General features: G+C 36.0%; 1 protein-coding gene across 2 annotated transcripts; it reads right to left on the reverse strand.

Moving 5' to 3' along the window:
• Positions 1–865: 865 nt before the first annotated feature.
• TDRD15 (tudor domain containing 15) lies at positions 866–10923 on the reverse strand. Of its 2 annotated transcripts, XM_039364326.1 has the most exons (4): positions 10519–10923; positions 8144–9073; positions 2819–7354; positions 866–1001 (listed from the first exon to the last, which is right to left on the reverse strand). In XM_039364326.1, the coding sequence occupies exons 2-3, from the start codon at positions 9066–9068 to the stop codon at positions 2838–2840; spliced, it is 5442 nt and encodes a 1813-aa protein (XP_039220260.1). In that variant the 5' UTR covers positions 9069–9073; positions 10519–10923; the 3' UTR covers positions 866–1001; positions 2819–2837. The 2 variants fall into 2 exon arrangements, with proteins under 2 accessions (XP_039220260.1, XP_039220259.1); XM_039364325.1 differs by having other exon boundaries at positions 2819–9073.
• Positions 10924–20796: the final 9873 nt, after the last annotated feature.

Consider the following 20796-nt stretch of genomic DNA (forward strand, 5'->3'; position numbering starts at 1 on the left):
GATTTAACTGGGTTTTTAATCATGATTTCAGTTTACCGGTCACTCATTCTCTCTCGTGTGAGAGAATGCACAAGTACTAAGTGTAACAAAAGAACACAGATTTAAACTATGAAATTATAGTTCTTGCAAGCAGGCAAGAATTAGTAGAAATGAACTCAGCATTAAGTTTCCATATAATTAATAAAATATCCGTGACTTATATCTGCCCTACATCAAAATATGTTCTGCAATTTAGATGGAGCCTTTTTGTGGTAGTAAGCAAAAGAGAACATTGTAGAAAAAAACTGGAATGAACAAGATATATGGGAGTCCATACCTAAATCTATATTTTACTGAAATGTACTTACACTGAAATGGTCAGTATAAATGAAGAGATTATTTTCCTATTATATTTGTTTAAATTCAGGCTTTTGGCTGGTAAAAACAAATGAACAGCATTTGGCAGTTACACAATCTATACAACTGGATGCCTCACATACCCCATAAAACCTAGCAACATATGGAACAAATGTTCTTGATTTTCATACTTCTGCATTTTTTTCAATACCTGATAGTTACTAATCACTTCTGAAATTAAACAAAATTCCAAATGATTATTACATATAAGTACAAAGTTTAGCATTATAATAAAAATCTAACACCAATTGCAAGATGGTCTTTGTCCAGGAAGATAACAGATTAGTTTTGCTGAAAATCATATTCCAAAGTATTTCTTTTTCCATACTGTCATCATCCCAATGCTAAATCAATCTTCGGTAGAGATTTTTAAAAGGCATAAAAATATATGTATATGGCAGGGGTGCAAAGGAACTTAACTAGAATACTAATGACCTTTTACACTTTTTAAAAGTTATGGGCCTCTGGTCTGGATTTCTATAAATGATAAATTTATAAATAGAATATGTTCTGCATACTGTTCCTACGTCATTTTTCAAGTGAAAGTTGACCTGTCGTCCATTCCTAGTTCTCAGCTGTGATAATTCATTTACTCTGATTTTAACCTGAAAAAACAAACAGATATATTAGAAAGAAAATATACATAATATTTTGTCCAGGTTTACTATGAAGACATATCTGCCATTTTACAGAGATTTAATTTTTTTTAAGCTTTCTATTTTTTCCACAAAATATAGAATAATAGAATTGGAAGGGAAATCAGAGGTCTTCTAATGCAACCCCCTGCTCGAGCAGGAGACCCTATACCATTTCAGACAAATGGTTGTCCAGTCTCTTTTGAAAGCCTCCAGTGATGGAGTATCCACAACTTCTGAAGTCAAGCTGTTCCACTGGTTGATTACTATCACCATTAGGAAATTTCTCCTTAGTTCTAGATTGCTTCTCTCCTTGGTTAGTTTCCAACCATTGTTTCTTGTTTTGTCTTTTGGTGCTTTGGAAAATAATTTGACCCCCTTATCTTTGTAGGAACCCCTCAAATATTGGAACAGTGCTATCATGTCATCCCTAGTTCTTCTTTTCATTATACTAGACATACCCAATTTCTGTAACTGTTCTTTGTATGTTTTAGCCTCCAGCCCCCTAATCATTTTTGTTGCTCTTTTCTGCACTCTTTCCAGAGTCTCAACATATTTTTATATTTTCAATCTGTCTGTCTGTCTATCTGTCTGTCTATCTATCTTTGACCTGTAATTCTTTAGTTCTGGTTTCCAAAGTACAGCTTATACTTCTACAATGAGATGAATGCATAAAGTTTCTACTAGGCTACAAAGTCACATGAACAATACAGAGTCATGTACAATCTACACAGTCATGCACACTCTACATGGGCTGTAGAGTGTACATGACATATAGAGTAATGTACATCCTACATGGACTGTAGAGCTTTCCCCAAATTAGTGCATTTGTTATTCAAGAAGTAATGGAATTGAAATTCAACATAGTTGCGGGCCCTGGCATAGGAAAGGCTTACTGTGGCCAAACAAACATGATAGCAACAATATAAATGTGTGTCTTCATATGCATGAAAAAACACGAACATTTCTAAACGAAAATGCCCTCCAGCCTTTTAATAGCCCTTTTCTACAAGTAAGCCTAAATCAATTGCCCAAGCAATGCCAATGTCTTCTTGGACACCAATGAAATGAGCTTGTGACTAAATTCCATATTTTCTCATTTATCTTTCAACTAACCAAGAACATTAGTGTCTGATCTGCACATCTATAAGATTGCACTCATTCATTCCATTACTGACTTCAGAAATGAAGCAAAGTTTCCTTGCATTTCAGCAGAAAAGAAGTAAAATATGTCATCATCAGCATTCTGGTGGTACCAAATCCAAATACACCGGATGTTACTCAACAATTTCCAATGGCCACATCAAATGGGATTCTCTAACACCTCTTTTTAAAATAATTATAATCAAGCCATTATAAAATTGTGTTCCCCAGCTGAAAGCAATTCAGAAGGATATTCTGGTTGAAACCTGCCAAAATGCTCAGCAATATGGAGAACACTACTTTGCTGTCAAATTCCTAGCATAGATAGTCCTCCAAGAGGACTAAATTGTCTGCTCCATAATGAGCCCTAAAGGCTGCCTATAATCACACTGTGGCAGATTATCTTTCTACACATATCCACACTGTGCAACCTCATATAGATTTGATGCAACCCATACTGAATTATATGCAAAATATACTAGTATCCTTCCAATATGCATTATGGCAGTTTATGCAGGAAAGTTAAGTGCATAATTCTTTTTGCTCCTAGTTTTAAAGGCAGTCCAGTTTATCATTCCTGTTATATATAAAGCAAAGTATAAAACAATTTTATACAGTTGTTTTAAGTGTCATTTGAAACTGACCTTTCTTGTGAGTGTATGTTCAATTTTCTTCATGAATCTGGATCTGAGCATTCTTGGAGCCCAAAAGCAACTTATCAGAAGCCTTTGTTATGCTTGTAGAATACGTTTGGTTGAGTTGTTCTTTGTCACAACATTGACTAAATAATTTCTCATGCTGGTTGTGCAGACTTCCACAATTTCTTTTACTTCTATGCAAGAAAGTTATCCCAGAGTCTTTTTTTTTACCATATAATTTCTTTAAGCTGTTCACTTTTAATTTTTTTAAATCAACACGCTTCAATTGCAAAACTGAATTCCGTGGACCTTTCTTGTCTTTATTTATGGCAATCTGTGGTTCAGAGATCTTCTGAATGGAGAGCAGATCATAAACAATATGTGAATTTGGTGGCTGAAGGTCAGCACAACTAGCTGATCCAAAGGATGCAGTTTTAGAATACAAAGCACAACCAGAAGCAACCAATACATCTGCCGCATTATTTTGCTCACAAAAAACATCTACCTCTAGCTTCAGTCCACAATGAGGCTGTTTGAACTGGAACGTGAGACCTTGTCTACCAAGAAATTCTTGAATTTTAAGTCTAGCCTCATCATTCCAATGTTTCCCATCAGCAGGTGTCACTCCAAACAATGAGCAAGGATAGGTTAATCGTGGTAAACTTGCTAGCTTTTCTGGGACAATCTTCAGCTTAGAGACATGAGAGATGGGAAAGGGAAATGATAAACCATCATCATCAATAAAAGTAAGTATTAATGTACTGGAATCTTTGAGCACTTCAGAAACTTCAACTCTGTTCCAATTTTCATTACGTCCATTTTTTATTAAGCAGCAGGCACCAGGAATTACACATTCTTGTGGCATAGTTGGGAGATTTTCTGGAAGATTAGAGAGCATTTTGAACAAGTCTTTCAGAGTTTTAAATGAATCTTCTAACTGGATACAGAAGTTTGAAGGATCAGTGACTGATGTGACAAATCCAAGATAGTATCTATTCTTCTGAAATTGTGCCCATGAAATTGAATTTGACTTGACTGATATATCAAGTAATTTGCTGACATTATCTGTCTCTAATAAGTTATGTCTGTTTAATTTTGTTTGGTTATATATTTGACTCCAATATTCCAAAAATAAAATTCCATCTATTAAAAGATCTACTTCCCAAATAAGCTCAGATTCTAAGTATTTTAAAAATATAATCTTTATCTCACAATATTTTACCTTCTCCATCATTTCCTCAAAAGACAAATCACTTAGATTTCCAATCCAAATCCATTTACAAAGCACTGCATTCCTGGGAATACACCTTAGTTTTTCACTCAGCACATGTATATCATGTAATGACACCATTTCATATTTTCCTACATCCACAAAAAGAACCAATGAACATTCCTCCTTCACATATTTTTCAATAACTTCAGATCGATACCATCTCAAGGATTCTTTTGATCTTACTAAACATTCTAATCCTTCTCTAATTTCTTCCATAGCAATAAAACACTTTTTCTCTACCTCTTGAGCAACCAGTACATTTAAATTGAGCATTGTTTGTGCATCCTTAGTTAACTTCACATAGAAGTTCCCATTACTTGAAATATGACCAATTTCAGCTATTTCCATCTGTCCCGGCTTTATATTTTGGTAGCCAATCTTAGTAGGTCTGATTTTAATGCTTTCACATAAAGTTTGACTTTCTGATTGTTTATCTGGATCATTACTAACAGTTTCTGAATCTATTGTTGGGAGCTGTTTCATGTTGTGGTCAAAGTTCAATGAAAGTATGTTCTTTATACCTAAAAGGATTTCTCTCTCCATTAATTTATCAGATATAGATATTCCATGACAAATTATGTCAACTTCCCACTGTTGGTCATACTGTTGTAGAAACTCAATCATGATTGGCTGATTGTTGACCTCACTGATAAAATAAGCATCCATATCAGTATTCCAGTTTTTATTTGAAAACAAGCACTTTGCTTTAATAAGGAAGCAATGTATGCTGAGTCTTGGTAAACTGAGTAAACACTTTTCAATTTTGTAGATATCTTTTGAATTCACAGTTGCTATGTTACCATAATCAATAAACTCTACTTCAAAAAACTTATTAGCTAGGACTTTTCTGACTAAAGCTCTGTATATGCAACAATCACCTTCATACTTTGCTAAAACAACATCATCTTTCTCAACTTCAGTTTCTATTTCTGACTCTTTTAGCAGCGTTTCTCTATTCAGTTCCCCAGCAAGTTGCACAATTTTATTTTCATCCTCTGAACGATGAACATAGAAACTTGAAAGATTAGCTACATAAGAAATGTAACCCCAGACTTTAGAATTTAGAAGAATATCAAGTTGAGGAAGATCTGTGTACTTTTGCTTAGTCTTGTTGCTTCTTTCTTGTCCTAAAGTGTTTAATTTTAGCATATGTAATCCAGTTCTTTCATTTTTAATTTTCTTTGATTGTACACTAAGGTGATCAATAGTGTCAGTATTGGGTTCTTTGTGAGTACTTTCATATCTGTATCTCAAAACTTTTTTCAATATGGCATCTGAAAAATCCAAAGTGAAAGGAAACTTTGCAGGTCTACTACCCTGTTTCTGTTGATCAATTACTATTTTGTTTCTATATTTAACATGTAACTTATTATTGCCTGCTTTTGTCTGCTGTCCAATTTTGTTACTTTTAACTTGTTTTTTTTCTATATCCAACTCTATTTTATAAGCCCCATGTTTATTCCCAACACATTTTTTAAAACCCTTTTTAATATCCTTTGGGATCAGATCATGGTTTTTTTGCCTTATTAAGTCTTTAATCTTTTCATTTATTTGTTGTTCTCCATCATACAATTCCATACCAAACTGCCCATCAGATTCTCTAGATACTATTACGGCCTTCAACTCTTTTTCCAAATAATTTCTTTCAAACCATACTTTTATCTCAGATGGAATTTCAATATCCTTTAGATCTGATAAGTAACACTTAATAGCTTGCATAGGTGTGAACATTAATTCTGAAGCATTGTTTGGAATAGGAACCAGTTCCTCTTTTGCTACCAACTCTTCATTTCCAAAGTCCACAAAATATACCGGGCAGAAATCTGATGATCCTATAGGAGATGCTAAAGCTCTGTAGAAGACGCCATCCTCAAAATATTTTGCTATGCATAAACTGTGAGTATCTATTTGGATTGCGTGGCTTGATTTCTGGCTAATTTCTGAAGTCTTTTTAAGTACCTTGTCCATCTCATTTGCATTTCTACTTAACTGACAGTAGAATTTTGTAGGGCTATATATATAGGATACATACACTTTCTCTTCATTTCCAACTTCCATATTAAAAGATGAATAATAAAAGCTACAAAGAGAAAATGGTGTTACAAGAGATTGAGCACATTCAAAAGCGTAAATTTGTGCATGGCCACTTTCAAAGAAAAATTGCCTTAAACTAGTAAATGGAGTCTTCAAATCAACAACGTAATATAAATCGTTGGGAGTCTTAAAAACCAGGGCACAAATTGAACAAATCAGTTGTTCATTAGCAGATGAAATAAATTTTTTAAAATCACTGCATATCTCAGCAGTCCAAATATAGGGGTCAAATATTAAGGATTCAGTGACACTATTAAGACAACATCTGAATGCTTGACATTCCAAAATTAGGAAGTCTGGATGAATAGCTTGAAGATCTTTCAACAAAACTCTTTCCCTGTTACCATAGTCTACAAATATTACATCAGTTTCAGTTTTGGATACATGTTTCAGGACAACAGCTCTGTACCATTTTCCATCTGTAGAATATTTCACAACACAGGCAAGCTTTCCATTTTCATAAGGTCTTTTTTGAGTGTTGTAAAAATTCTGAATTTGTTCCATCATATTATTTAGCTCGGGTAGCTTATTTTGTATTTGGCATAAAAAACTGCCTGGTGAAATAATATGGCAACATACAACATCAAATACACAACCTGGTTTAAATCTGTACTCTTTATAGCATTCTACTCCATCTGTTTTCCAAACCATTTGCCCATATTTATTGGAAAGTATGTTTTTCCACAGTGGGAAAATGCTAGCATTCCCTTTTGTCACAACATGACTATTAAGCATTTTATGCTCCTGAGTAGTTTTAGGTATCAGTATTTTATTCTTCTGAAAAGATGTTTTACTTACTTTTTCTCTATTTTTGTATTCTTTTGAGCAGTTTCGTTGAAAGCCCCTTTCTGTTTTCTTAAATGAATCTTGTTTTACCTCCCAATATTCTGCACATCCTGCTTCAACCATAAGCCTGAGAACATCAGTATGCTTGGAGCCATTCATACACTGCACATTGACAATGTAATTCTCCTTTTGTTTTGCAATGACATGCAATGTGATTAGTTTGTCAACCACAGTTGTTTTAAAGAAATCTATTTCTTTTTTAATCCATATATCTTCAATTGGAAATGCATTAGCAAGTGTACAGCACATGGCTAACGCTGGTAATTCTTGAAGCTCTGGAAGCAAAATCTTCACATCAAACAGTGGCACTGTGTCAGTGTTCCCAAAATCTAAAAAATAAACATCAACATTATTGTCTATGATTTGTCTAATGACAGCCCTATAAAAATATTTATCCTTGCTATATCGTGCACAACATAGTCTTCCAGGCTCTGGGTTTTCTAGAATTTTATCACTGACTTCATTTCCATCATAAACATCTGCAACTTTCTTCATTAAAGCTTCAAACTCATCTAAGAAATCATTTGTTTGCACCCAGAAATTTGATGGATTCAAAACATAAACTGCAAAACCAACACAAACTGAACCTATTTTCATTTCTGCTCTTTTGTAAGGAACAGTTAAAGGGGAGCACAGTAAATGAGTATCCTTTTGATTTGAAGAATAACTTGATAGTTGAGTAGTATTGTAAATCTTCTCTGCCAAGTTTACACTAGAATTTTGTACATTCCCATTTGCACAAGAGACTTCCATGTTGTGTTTTGGATCCACATCATTTTTCCAAGATAGATTTTCACTTGTCTGTGTTAATGAGCATTTATGTAATGTAACATAATATACGTGCTCTTTACTATTGAACAGATCTATGTGGACCAAAATAGCCTGTTGTGTTAATAGAGTGTCTTTAAATTCTTCTAGCTGAGCATTTCTTTCTGTTCCATCTTGATCACTAAGACATGACAGAGCACAAGGAAATGAAAATATAGGTACTGAAATAAATTCTGGTGGAAGCTTAAAAATATACTCAGAAGACACAGCTTCGTGGTTGCCAAAATCCATAAACCAAACCTTCACTTTATCAGAAAGTAGATGTTGTATTACTCCTCTCTGCCACTGACCGTTTTTTTGTCTAGCTGCACAAAGGGCTCCAAAATTGTCACAAGATGGAAGTTTTATTCTGCTGATAGATTCGTAATAGGAAAACATGTCTCTTGTCAATGTATCCAGATGTACCTGTTGGCGAACTAACTGGCAATAAAACTTACTGGGGCTAACTGCTACTGATATTTTTACTTTTTCTACAGCACCAACAGTCAAAATTGGTTGAAGATTTCTTAGAACTGGTGGAATATTTGGTTGAGTTCCAGCATCACAAAATAGAGTACGTGGGCTTGTACATTTCTGTTGTGGTAAATTGGGCATTTGTTTACAAAGCGGCTCATGTGGAAATTCAGTTAACATTTCAACAATAAGACAGAAAGTATCTACATCAACAAGTTTTCCAACTCTGAATTCAACCACATCAGTAGCAATTTTGGGCACGTCAAGAAGAAATATTTGGTTTGGCAGAATGGCTTGTATATGACCTTTAATCTGCAAGCCTATCAAAGATGAAAAGTAATTAAAAGCTTTGGGAGTCCATTTTTCTTCAATCGGAAGCACATTTGCAAAAATCCCATAAACCATCTTTGGAGGAAGTTGAAATAATTCATCAATGGGAGATGCAAGGTGAGTTTCATGCACTGCCAGTATTTTCCCATTGTCCATAAAATGTACTTCATAAGTATTATGTCTTTTTTGTATTACTTTTCCTCTGTACCATTCTTCACCCTCTGAGTCTTTGACTAAACAGAATTCACCAATTCCAACAGAATCTTTCACTTTTGGTACTTGCTGTATTTCTTTTTGCAATATATGATAATCAAGCTCACATTCTGTGTTAAATTGGCCTTGAAATTTTATAAGGACTTCTTTTGGATTGTAGTATATATTAGTTACTTTCACATCTACATCTAGAAATTTTGTTGATGAAGATGAATCCATCCCACCTGAAAAAAAACAGTATAAAATTTAACATATTGTTAAATGTTTATTTTTCATTTTAACAGAAATTGTTTATAAACAATTTCAATTATATTGACAATCATATGTAATGGAGATGTTACAATCACATCTATTATCAGCTAAAGAGATAGTTCTGTTGAACATCAAAATATGCAGAACTTCAGACTGACAGATTTTAAAAATAACTTGAATGATTTAATAGAATATGAACAAGCTGTATGCTTGGGCATCCCTTCCCTTCTCTCATGATTGGGCATCCCTTCCCTTCTCTCATGATTCCCTTCTCTCATGACATTACCTCATAAAGGTAGTCCTCAACTTATAACAGTTCATTTAGTGACTGCTCAGATTTATAAAAGCACTGAAAAAAGTGACTTATGATGATTTTTCACACTTATGACGGTTGCAGCATCCCCATGATCTCAATTTACATTTGGATGCTTGACAACTGGTTCATATTTATGATGGTAGCAGTGTCCCAGGCTCATTTGATTATATTTTGTGACTTTCTGACAAGCCAAGTCAAAGGGGAAGTTAGATTCACTTAACCAGGTTACTAACTTAGCAACTGCAGTGATTCACTTAACAAATGTGGCAAGAAAAGTCATAAAATGGGGCAAAATTCATTTAACAAATTTCTCACTTAGAAACATAAATTCTGGGCTCAATTGTGGTACTAAGTCAAGGACCTGTATAGGTTGTTTTAGTTGGATAAAGTTGTACTAAATTACAAATGGAAATATTTCAGGAGGAAAAGCAGAAAGAATATGATAGGGTGCATTCACACAGAGTACTTTTATAATTCAGATGTAGCCTGATAATAATTAAATAATGCAGCTATTATTACTTTTAAGCCATAATTTGTGGAACAAGCAACAAGGTAAGGTCCTCACAGCATATCATTAAATATAATAAAATAGGCCAGACTGTGATATGCCAGTACAGCTAGCTACAAACTATCTTCACAATTATACTTGGCCTGACAAATTTTTGTGAATGCAATGCCCGTGTATTAAATATTAGTTTAGTATTGGACTTTCAACACATTCTCATTTAAAATGTTCTATTACAAAGTATCTTAAGTTTCTCTTTAGACTTATTTATTCATCAAATTTATATGGCTATCCACCTCACAAAAAAATGACTTAGGGCGGCATATAATAAACCAGTTAACGTCAAAAACCATCATTCAGAAAAAATAATAAAAATTGGAATTAAAGGCTAAAAAAGGGAGCAGATTATCAACAACGGAACCACCTCAGTACCAATGGCCATCACCTCAGTATTAACTCTTAATTTCACATTCTGAATTTGCCATCTAACGAAACAATTAACAAAACACCAGCAGAGGAAAACAAGCTTAAGCACACAGAGGGACACACACAAATACACAAAATGCCTCGTTTGAAAAGACGGCGAATATACACACCTCTTTGCCTTCAAAGTATTATCTAAAATTCTTGAAACTGCCAGTCTCACGCTTATTGCAGTATCAATGACTCCTGCTTATAGTGGCTCTAAGCTTGCTAATGGTCTTTTTTTTAATCACAACTGAACTTGCAGAAATAATGAGATACTTTTGCGCTATCCCTTGAACAGCAAATGCCTGAAAGCCAACTTAACGGGGTCTCGCAGCTGTTCGTCCCAAGGTTTCTTGACCGAGGTTTATAAAGAGAATTCAGGCGGGGGGGGGGAACTTCCTTCCGTCCGAATGGATAGTAACCAATGTTACTACAGTGAGCGACGCCGGCTTCCTTCAGAGGTTTGTCCGAATGCCGCGGGATGAAAACGCAACCGTGCACGCAGCCTCCGACCGAAGCCACCTTTGCGGATCCGGCACCGGCGAACGAAGCAGAGCTGCAGCGGGAAGGGGCGGGACGACGGCGCCTCTGCCCCCTGATGGGCAGTTTTTGAAGGCGGGCCAAGGCCGGGCGCGTGGGGCGTGGCTAGGGCGCGGGGCAAGAGGCAGAGCGGGAAGATGGAACCTTTGGATGGGGAGAGCGTGCGGCAGCTGCGCGGCTATGGAGGCGTTTTTAACTTTCAGTTTCATTTCGATCAAATGTAATTTTTTGGCCCCGTCACAGCAACGAGATGGACGTTGCTGCCACAAAGAAAGAGGGGATGGGGTGGGGGGAAGTGAACTTATTTTCCAAATAAGGCATCAGAAGGCAAGACAAGGAACAATGGATGGAAGCTACTCAAGGAGAGAAGGAACCTAGAATTAAGGAGAAACTTCCTAACAGTGAGGACAATTAACCAGTGGAACAGCTTGCCTTCAGAAATTGTGGGTGCTCCATCACTAGAAGACCCCCAAGGTCTCTTCCAGCTATTATTATTATTATCATCATCATCATCATTATTAGTTTGCTTTTACTTTGGAAAAAATAAAGAATTCATTATCTCTGGTCAGATTTTTGCTTTCATTCTGTTCAAACATTTCCTTACATATTATCTCTCAGCAAAGGGATATGACTTCAGTCTATACATATTGTTATAATTTAGCCTGTACCAGGTAATGCTGGAGACGAAGCCCAGCAGCCTTGAAATAATCTCAAAAACATTTAAAAACCATGTATTAGAGTAGCATTAGATCAGGGGTGACAAACTGCTGGCCCACTGGCTGGATGCATCATAGTCAACAGTATATCACAAAACGTCAAGTGACGTTGCAAGTTTGACAACCCTGCATTAGATTGTGTGTTAGTAAGAATCCAGTTGTTTCCAGTAAGGTCTTAATAACAGTGTCCCACTGTATTTGCAAAAATTTTTTTTTAGGGTTTACTGTAGATGAGTTTTAAAAAGAAACAAAAACATGCATATCAAAAATCAAATATAAACTCAGTGCAATCTGGGTAATCTTTCTTAGCAGATGGTGATGTAGAAAGCTATTTAAAGTTAGACTCACTTCATGTTATATGATTGATCAGTTTGATTGTGTCTCCATCTCAGTCATTTTTTTTTAAGCTACAATCCCAAACATGTTAGGACTAATGATTGAGCCTCACCATTTTGATCACTCTCCTACATTTTTTCAGCTCTATTATATACTTTTTCAAATGTGATAACCAGAACTATAGGGAGTATTCCAGATGCGGAAATAACATAGATTTGCATAAGGGCATTACAATGTTAGCATTCTTCTTGACTTTTACGGCTATTACTTTATAGGGTTATGTGGATAATTTTTACTTTAGAGGGTTATATGGATAATTTCAACTCTATTTTTTGCATCAGCTTAGAAAGTTCAGAATGCTCCAGGAGCTGCTGGTACAGTTCTACGGAGTCTGTCATATGTACTACTATAACTGTCTGGTACAGCAACCAAAGAGGACGTGTACAAACTTCAGTGTATAGTTAGGACTGCAGAAAAAACAATTACAACCAGCCTGCCTTCCATTCAGGACCGGTATACTGCATGGGTCAGAAGGAGGGCTAAGAAAATATCTACAGACCCCTCACATCCTGGACATAAATTGTTTCAACGCTTCCCCTCAGGATGCCACTATTGCATACCAAAACAACTAGACAAAGAAAGTATTTTTCCCTCATGCCATCACTCTTCTGAACACCTAATTCCCACAGTACTTTTTTATATCTAAATATATTGACCCATGTAGTAAGGCTGTATTACTATTATCCTTCTCATCTTTTCTACTATCTCTTATTGGTATCATTATTATGATTATTACTTTATTGTTTTGTATGTACACTGAGAGCTTCTGCACCAGAGACAAATTCCTTGTGTGTCTAATCACACTTGGCCAAATGAAGTATTCTATTCTATTCTATTCTATTCTATTCTATTCTATTCTATTCTATTCTATTCTATTCTATTCTTATCATGTTCTCCAATCTCCATTATATTGCTTCTGCTTTTTATAGTGCATTATAATGTGCTTTTGCTATTATTATATTTTTTGGTCTTTGACAGATTAAAAGTTAAGTAAGATATTCCAAATGGTGACGTATTATAGATTTGTATGAGGACATTACAACATTTTTATTTTCATTTACTTTCCAAATGCTGCTGTATACTTAGTCAGCATGTTCATTGGGCTGTCCATTACAACTTTAAGATCTTCAGAGAGCTTAGATTTCATCAGCATACTGTATATATGAAGTTAGGATGTTTTACCTCAGTGTGCATCACTTTACATTGTGTTGTGTTATCAGCTGGTTCACCTTTCATCCCGTTTAAAGATATCCTTCTGCAGTCCTTCAATAGTTTGGTTTTTTATCAGTCTACAGAATTTATATTGACTGAAAATTTGGTCAGCATACTGCTTACCCCAAGAGAAGATAATTTATAAGAAATTTTAAAAGCACCATTCTGAATGCAGATCCTCTAGAAATGCCACTTCTTAATAATATCTATTGAGAAAATTGCCCATTTATGCCTACATTTAACTTTTCGTAACCATTTAGCAATCCATAAAAAGACACATTACCTTATTCCATAACTGCTAAATTTACTCAGAGCCTTTAAAGGGGACTATTGTCAAAAGCTTTTGAAAATCCAAATGTTCACAATTAACTTTGTAAACAAGACATAATATTTTGCCTTCTGGATTATTACAGGGAAGTTATTCTAAAATCCCATTTGAGAAACATATCTGCCCAGGAGGAACTGGAGACGTTGAAATAATGCAATGTGTGTTATTTAATTGTACTTTCTATACATATATTCGTAACATCTATATCCTGCCTCTTTTGCATCAGTACCCTGGGCGATATGACAAAATGTAGATGCCTGTCCTTTTCTTGGATTGTAAATCATTTGTAACTCAGATTGTAGCAAAACACTGTGCAGAAATTATGAAAAGTGGGCATCAATTGCTGAGAGGTCTCATAATTGCAATATTTTAATTTCATCTATTAAAATTGCTTGTGTTATTCTAGTTTTATTTAAGACTGTTTAGCTGTTTTCAGTTGTACCTTTTAACACTCTCCTTTGGCTATAATAAAGATTCATTTGCTTGTTCACTGTCAGTGATCATCTCCGTCCATGTGTCTGCTGAAACCCTCCAAAAATGTTTGCAAGTTCTTCAGGCAGAATTTAAATTGTGGGATGTATAAGTAGGCCTCACTTAATGACCATTCATTTAGCAACCATCCAAAGTTACAGTGGTGCTGAATGAATGGTTCTTACACCTGGACTCCAAAGTAATTGCCATTGCACAACTCCTTGGTCACGTGATCAAAATTTGGCATTTGGCAGCCTGTCCGCATTTCAGATCACAAGGATGCTTCAATTCCACCTATCTTCCCCACCACCACCACCATCTCTGCCTTTTTTGGCTGCCATGCACAGTGGTACTCCTCGGTGGTAGTTCTAAAGCAGCCTTCAGTAGTCTCAGCTGGATGCCCCAACCCAGATCTCTACTTCAGCCCCAGTGCTCCCACTACTGGGGAGTGCTGCCTCAAGCACCACACCATGGCCAGCCATCCCAACACAAAGCTGCAAACCCCAACCCCCAGCTTTTCATAGCAACCTGATTCCTTTTAAGAAAAAAAATGATAGCATCAAAATATAATTTAAAAATCATTTTTATTAAATATAAGAAAAGGGGAAATGTAAAGCTCTCTTTTTAATTTTAGGAAGTTAAATGCCAGCAATTATAAGTGGATTCAGTGAAGTATTTAGTATCCATAACTATGAACAGCAGCTTAAAAGCCAATCTCCTACAGAAGATAAGTAAGATTGCTGGGCAGCATATGCAATGAGTCACCAGCTCACTTTTGTCTGGAAATGCTCCAAATTACACACACAAAAAGAACCACACAATCCCACGGAGCATTTGTAGCCAGCATATATCTAGAAACAGTAAGGACAGATACTCTACTAAAATTTCAGAGGCCTTACAGCATGTAATTATATGCATATTAAAATAAAGCATAAAATTCTGATGGAGAGTTCTAGCTAAACCCATAGAATTTGAAGATAAACCGATAAAGAATAATTATTTTCTGCTATTGTTTCTATTCTCTCTTTCCTTTTAGTTTCAGAATGATCTTCTTTCATCTCTCCCAGAAATTTCTTCATAGATCTCTCTACTTAAGTAGAGACTGAAGAGCAAGTTGACTATAGAATTCCTTCCTTCCTTCTTTCCTTCCTTCCTTCCTTCCTTCCTTCCTTCCTTCCTTCCTTCTTTATTTAAAACATTTATATAATCTTATACCCAATTCTGGGTGTTTCCCAATCACATTAAAACAACATATAAAACCATATTAAAACTATAAAACCAAACAGTCTCCTTTTTCAGAGATTTACTACCTCCATCTTTACTTCCTTATGTTCAGGATCTTTTCTGATCTCCCCCAGATATGCTTTCTGAAAAAAACTTAGTAAAGAGATTTATCTAGATACATGGTGCTCTTCTCGTCTATTCATTACAACTTGGTTTGCTCTTTCTTATTTTATGGACCACATCCCAAATGAAACCAAATTATTGGGATTTCAAAAACCCTCCAGGGTACTATGAAGAGATTTGGTCCTTTTGCTGTATCATTTTAGTCTTTTCATTATCCATTCCCTCATTTTTAGAAGTTGCCTTTTGTAATCAGAGATTTCCATTTTATTATCAACCAATTTCCCAGTTAGTAAAGTATTGGAGAACAAGTTTTCAGAAATCATAAAGATCAAAGAGCTTTCTGCTGCCAGGACTAAAAAATAAATACCTTTTTTTCTTAAAATGTGAGCAAGAAAATTAGAGAAATTTACCTAACTTTATTAAAATTCATATTAACCCTGGAGTATTTCACAGAAACTGGTGTTTGGATTTAACCTGCATTCTTCTTGCTTGTTGAATGTTTTCAGATTCATGTGGGAGAGGTCATATTGACATACTGTAGTGGTAAGCCATTTATTATAAATTCTATTATATCCTGTGTGATATCCTTGAAAAAGTATTAAGCCCTCAAACAAAACTATATGAGAGTTTTTAGAAGTATGAAAAGCAGTCTTGAGAAATCTCTTTGAACCCTATCTTCTGCCAATTTAGAGTTTAAATAACATTCTGAATTCTGCCTACACATTGCTGTCCACAGATTAACAATACATATTATTAAGAGTCGATTTCAGACAAGCATGCACATAACTCCAGGTTAAAACAATGTCTCATTACTGTGAGAGTAAATTGCAGAGCTGCACACATTCTCACATAAAGCAAGCATTAGCAAAACATTCTTAATTGAGTAAACTAAGTATACATAAAGTAAGCTACCAGATCTTTCTTTTGTCTTTGCTGCTACCTAATGGTTACCCAGATTTTTTCCTGTTTATATCTGATACACTGAGAGATTTTGATTGCAAAGCAATACCATGAGTGATAGAGAAAACTACTTTCCTTCAAGTCAGATCAACTGTCCATCTAGTCCAGTACTGACAATAGTGAAGGCAATAGTCCTGATTTTCTGGATTTTAACTATCAGTAGAAACTTTCTTCTGCAAAGTATGTGCTCTATTACTGTGTTGTTGTTAATTGTGAAGTCGTGTCCAACCCATCGCGACCCCATGGACAATGTTCCTCCAGGCCGTCCTGTCCTCTACCTTAAAAGTCCATTTAAGCTCATGCCTACTGCTTCAGTGACTCCATCCAGCCACCTTGTTCTCTGTTGTCCCTTTCTTCTATTGCCCTCAATCTTTTCCAGCATTAGGCTCTTCTCTCCAGTGAGTTACCACCTCTTATCTGGGGAGTAGATGCAAGCCCCATCAAACATAGTGAAAGTAAGTGTGTATACAGTTGCAACAGAAATGAAATTCAGGTGATCCAGGCTTTAATATCTTGAAAATTTGGTCAAGGGCCTCTTACAGTTTTAAAGTGCTTTGTTGGCAATAAACTCCAGAGAAAATCAATAGAATTTAGTTGGAACAACTGTTTTCTGTAACAAGTCCCAGCCTTTCCACATATAAAAAAGCAACCAGAGGGTCAATAGTGTATGTATGTATGTATGTATGTATGTGTATATATATATATATATATATATATATATATATATATATATATAGTCAATCAGATAAAAAATAAAGAGCTCTGGGATGTAAGGTAAAAGGCTTTTTTTATTAATTGCTAAGCTTTCGTTAAAAACCTGTTAATATCATCAGAGCAAAGGGCTAAATGAGAAGGGGGAGTATGCGCATAAATTTACATAACAGTTAAACAACGGTTGCAGTGAGGCATGTGCACATAGCATAGGTAGATCCAATCCCGCAGCTCCTGCACGCGATAGAACGAAACAAACCCCAAACTGCACCTCACAGAAGGAATCCAGACGGCATAAGACTGAGTACGAAGCCCTAAGAACTTCGTGCCGAACAGCTGATAGGCACGCTGGATCTACGCACCAAACAGCTGACAAGCACAACTTTTGAAAATGGTCTTGAGACTGACTGCTTTATGCCTTTAAGAGCTTCTTAAGCACGCTATGTGCACATGCCTCACTGCAACCGTTGTTTAACTGTTATGTAAATTTATGCACATACTTCCCCTTCTCATTTAGCCCTTTGCTCTGATGATGTTAACAGGTTATTAACGAAAGCTCAGCAATTAATTAAAAAAGCCTTTTACCTTACATCCCAGAGCTCTTTATTTTTTTAATCTGATTGACTTTATATATATATAAAGTCAATCAGACTTTATATATATATATAAAGCAACCCTCTGGTTGCTTTTTTATATGTGGTGAAGAAGTAGTGAATGCTCCAACAGTGGAAGTTTTTAAGAAGAGACCGGACAGCCATCTGTCTGAAATGGTGTAGGGTTTCCTGCCTGCCTGAGCAGGGGAGTGGACTCAATGACCTCCAAGGTCCCTTCCAACTTTATTATTATTATTATTATTAATAATAATAATAATAATATTTTCTGTTAGAATAACATATGCAATAAGAAAAACTATAGCACCTGCTTTCTGGAACAGCATCCCTCAGAAATCTCCCCTCCCTCCAAAAAAAAAAAAAAACATTTAGAAAGCAATTGAAAGCTTGCATGTTCTCCTAAACCTTGGGACAGTGTGATGGCTGTAGCCCCTGTGGGATCTTTTGGTTGTTTATGTACTGTTTGACAGGAATAATCACTCTTTTCAATTAACTCTCTATTTACAAAGAATGACAGATGGGTAACATTTTCAAACATGATTCCTAAGCCTATCTTGGGACATTTTTAAAATCATTTTCTAGGGACAAAATCTCCAGGAAAGCAGTGTCATCCTGTTAGGAGAAGAAACATATGAAGAGGAGGGAATATTTCCTACCAGCTGGCTGTAGAAATATTGGTTGGATAAAGGAACTGATGTAAGGCACAGTAGAAAATAGTTGAGGATTTTTTTTTACCTGCCATTAATCTGTTTCAATGCCTAAGGCAAGACATATACAAGCTTAGAGCTTTATGCCTTCTATTTCTAATTTAAGGTTGTGATGTCGCTTAAGTATGCCTTTTACCTTGATTGATCTGTGAGAGTATTTCTGGCAGGTAGAAGGATATATGCAAGCTCTGCTGCCAGAGAGATCTTATGGTTCAGATGACCTCATTGGGTAAAATTGAACACAAATGTATGAACCATAGAGGCCTATGTCATCTGCTTGGCATCTGCTGATTGAATAAGGGTACGATTAGTAGCATTTGACTTGTTTCAGAAAAAAAAGCTTACCATATAATCCAAATAAAAAGACTGTTTGGTGCATGTATGTTGTATGCAAAAATTACTGCCATATAATCCTTATGGACTGCCAGAAAAACTACTATATTTTATACTATATTATAAAAAGAATAATAGCCTTTTGTGTGTGCCATTTCTACAAAGTAGAAGTGATATTGCAAAATGTGATGTTGGGCTGATTGTTTCTTGAGATATTCCTTTGGTTTCGAGCACCATGTAGCTGCAAATAGGATGCAGGCTCTGTGAAAAATCTGGGTTCAAATGCAAATCGATTACGAGAACCCATTCATTTATTACTGGAACATCTGAATAGGTTGTCTTAATAGCCTATGGTTTGAATAAGGATTATAGGATAATTACCTATGTGGAGCATATGAGAGAGCCAGTTTGGTGTAGCAGATTGAGGCATCAGGCTAGAAACTCAGAGAATGTAAGTTCTAGTCTCATCTGGGGCCCAAGGGTGATCTTGGGCCAGTCATTCTATTTCAGCCCTTGAAAGAAAGCAATGGCAAACCACTTCTGAAAAACTTTGCCAAGAAAACTGCAGGCTCTGGCTCAGGTAGTTGCCAGGAGTTCAGACTAATTCAAAGGCAACCCCTTCCCCTCGGAAAAAAAGATCATATGGAGCCCATGTATCTTGGTATGAATTTGCTGTAAGTTGGCTAAAACCAGAAAAATGGTACAACATGGAAGATGAAAGGAAGCAGGAGCATCCTATCCAGGCATCCTCTTGTCAAGAAATCCCAGGAATCTTCTGCTGCTACATCTCAGGGTGAACTAGCAACATAGACTGCAGCAAACAGAAAGTCCTCAACTTACAACAATTCATTTAGTGACTGTTCAAAGTTACAACGGCAGTGAAAAAAAGTGACTTATGACCATTTTTCACACTTACAACCATCGCAGCATTTGCATGGTTACGTGATCAAAATTTGGAGGCTTGGCAACTGCCTCATGTTCATGATGGTTGCGATATCCCAGGGTTCACCTGATCCTCTTTTGTAACCTTCTGACAAGCAAAGTCAATGGGGAAGCCAGGTTCACTTAACGACCGTGTGACTAACTAGACAACTGCAGTGATTCATTTAAACAACTGTGGCAAGAAAGGTCATAAATTGGGGCAAAATTCACTTAACAAATGATTCGCTTAGCAACAGAAATTTTGGGCTCGATTGTGGTCATAGGTTGAGAACTGCCTTTAGTCAAGGTGCTTGTAAAGATCAGAAGAGAATGCAAAGCTTATCTGGCAACAAAACATCCAGCCCAGCGAAAAGCTGCAAAAGGCTATGCACTGCCTACATATAAACCAGCATGCTTTATCATACATTGCAGAACATGGCATGTTTTTGTATGAAATGTTACGTTTGAATGAGGGCGGAGGGGAGGAAGAAGCCAACATGATGACAAACAAACTAAGCAGCTCCAGACTTGTGACAGGCCAAAAGGCCCAAGGTCCATTCCTGGAGCATAGATGGTCACAAGATTTGAGATATTCATACTAGCCTCATCTCATCCTTATTGCATAAAAACTCAGGGAGCACAGGACAATTCTATACCTCCCTGATGCTTTCAGATACTAACTTTACTACAACATAAAATGTTGTAACAGCGCTTAAAATCCACCAGTCTTAGAGAGCATCTAGTTTGTCATACTAGTTTGCCACATACTAAATCTTTATGCTCCCCTACATCCATCTAATATTCCTATCCTTCCATCAATATTCCTTTTAGACTTTTTAATATATACATCCTGTGTCATATTTTAACTCTTGTATAATTACTTTGATGAACAGAACAGAACAGGAGAACTTAAACCATTTCAGACAAGTGACTGTCCAGTCTCTTCTTAAAAACCTCCAGTGATGGAGCACCCACGATTTCTAAAGGCAAGCTGTTCCACTGATTAATTGTCCTCACTGTTAGGAAGTTTCTCCTTAATTCCAGGTTGCTTCTCTCTTTGATCAGTTTCCAATCATTGTTTCTTGTCCTGCCCTCTGGTGCTTTTTTCTATGTATTTTCTATGCTTTTTAACCCTCCATATGCTGTCTTTGAC

This window comes from Crotalus tigris, unplaced genomic scaffold, assembly GCF_016545835.1.
Source record: "Crotalus tigris isolate CLP2741 ecotype Arizona unplaced genomic scaffold, ASM1654583v1 scf7180000019740.931981, whole genome shotgun sequence".
Taxonomy (NCBI): Eukaryota; Metazoa; Chordata; class Lepidosauria; order Squamata; family Viperidae; genus Crotalus; species Crotalus tigris.

Excerpts from the sequence above, each read along its gene's own strand:
- TDRD15 (XM_039364325.1), bottom strand. The coding sequence starts at position 9,068 with ATGGATTCATCTTCATCAACAAAATTTCTAGATGTAGATGTGAAAGTA.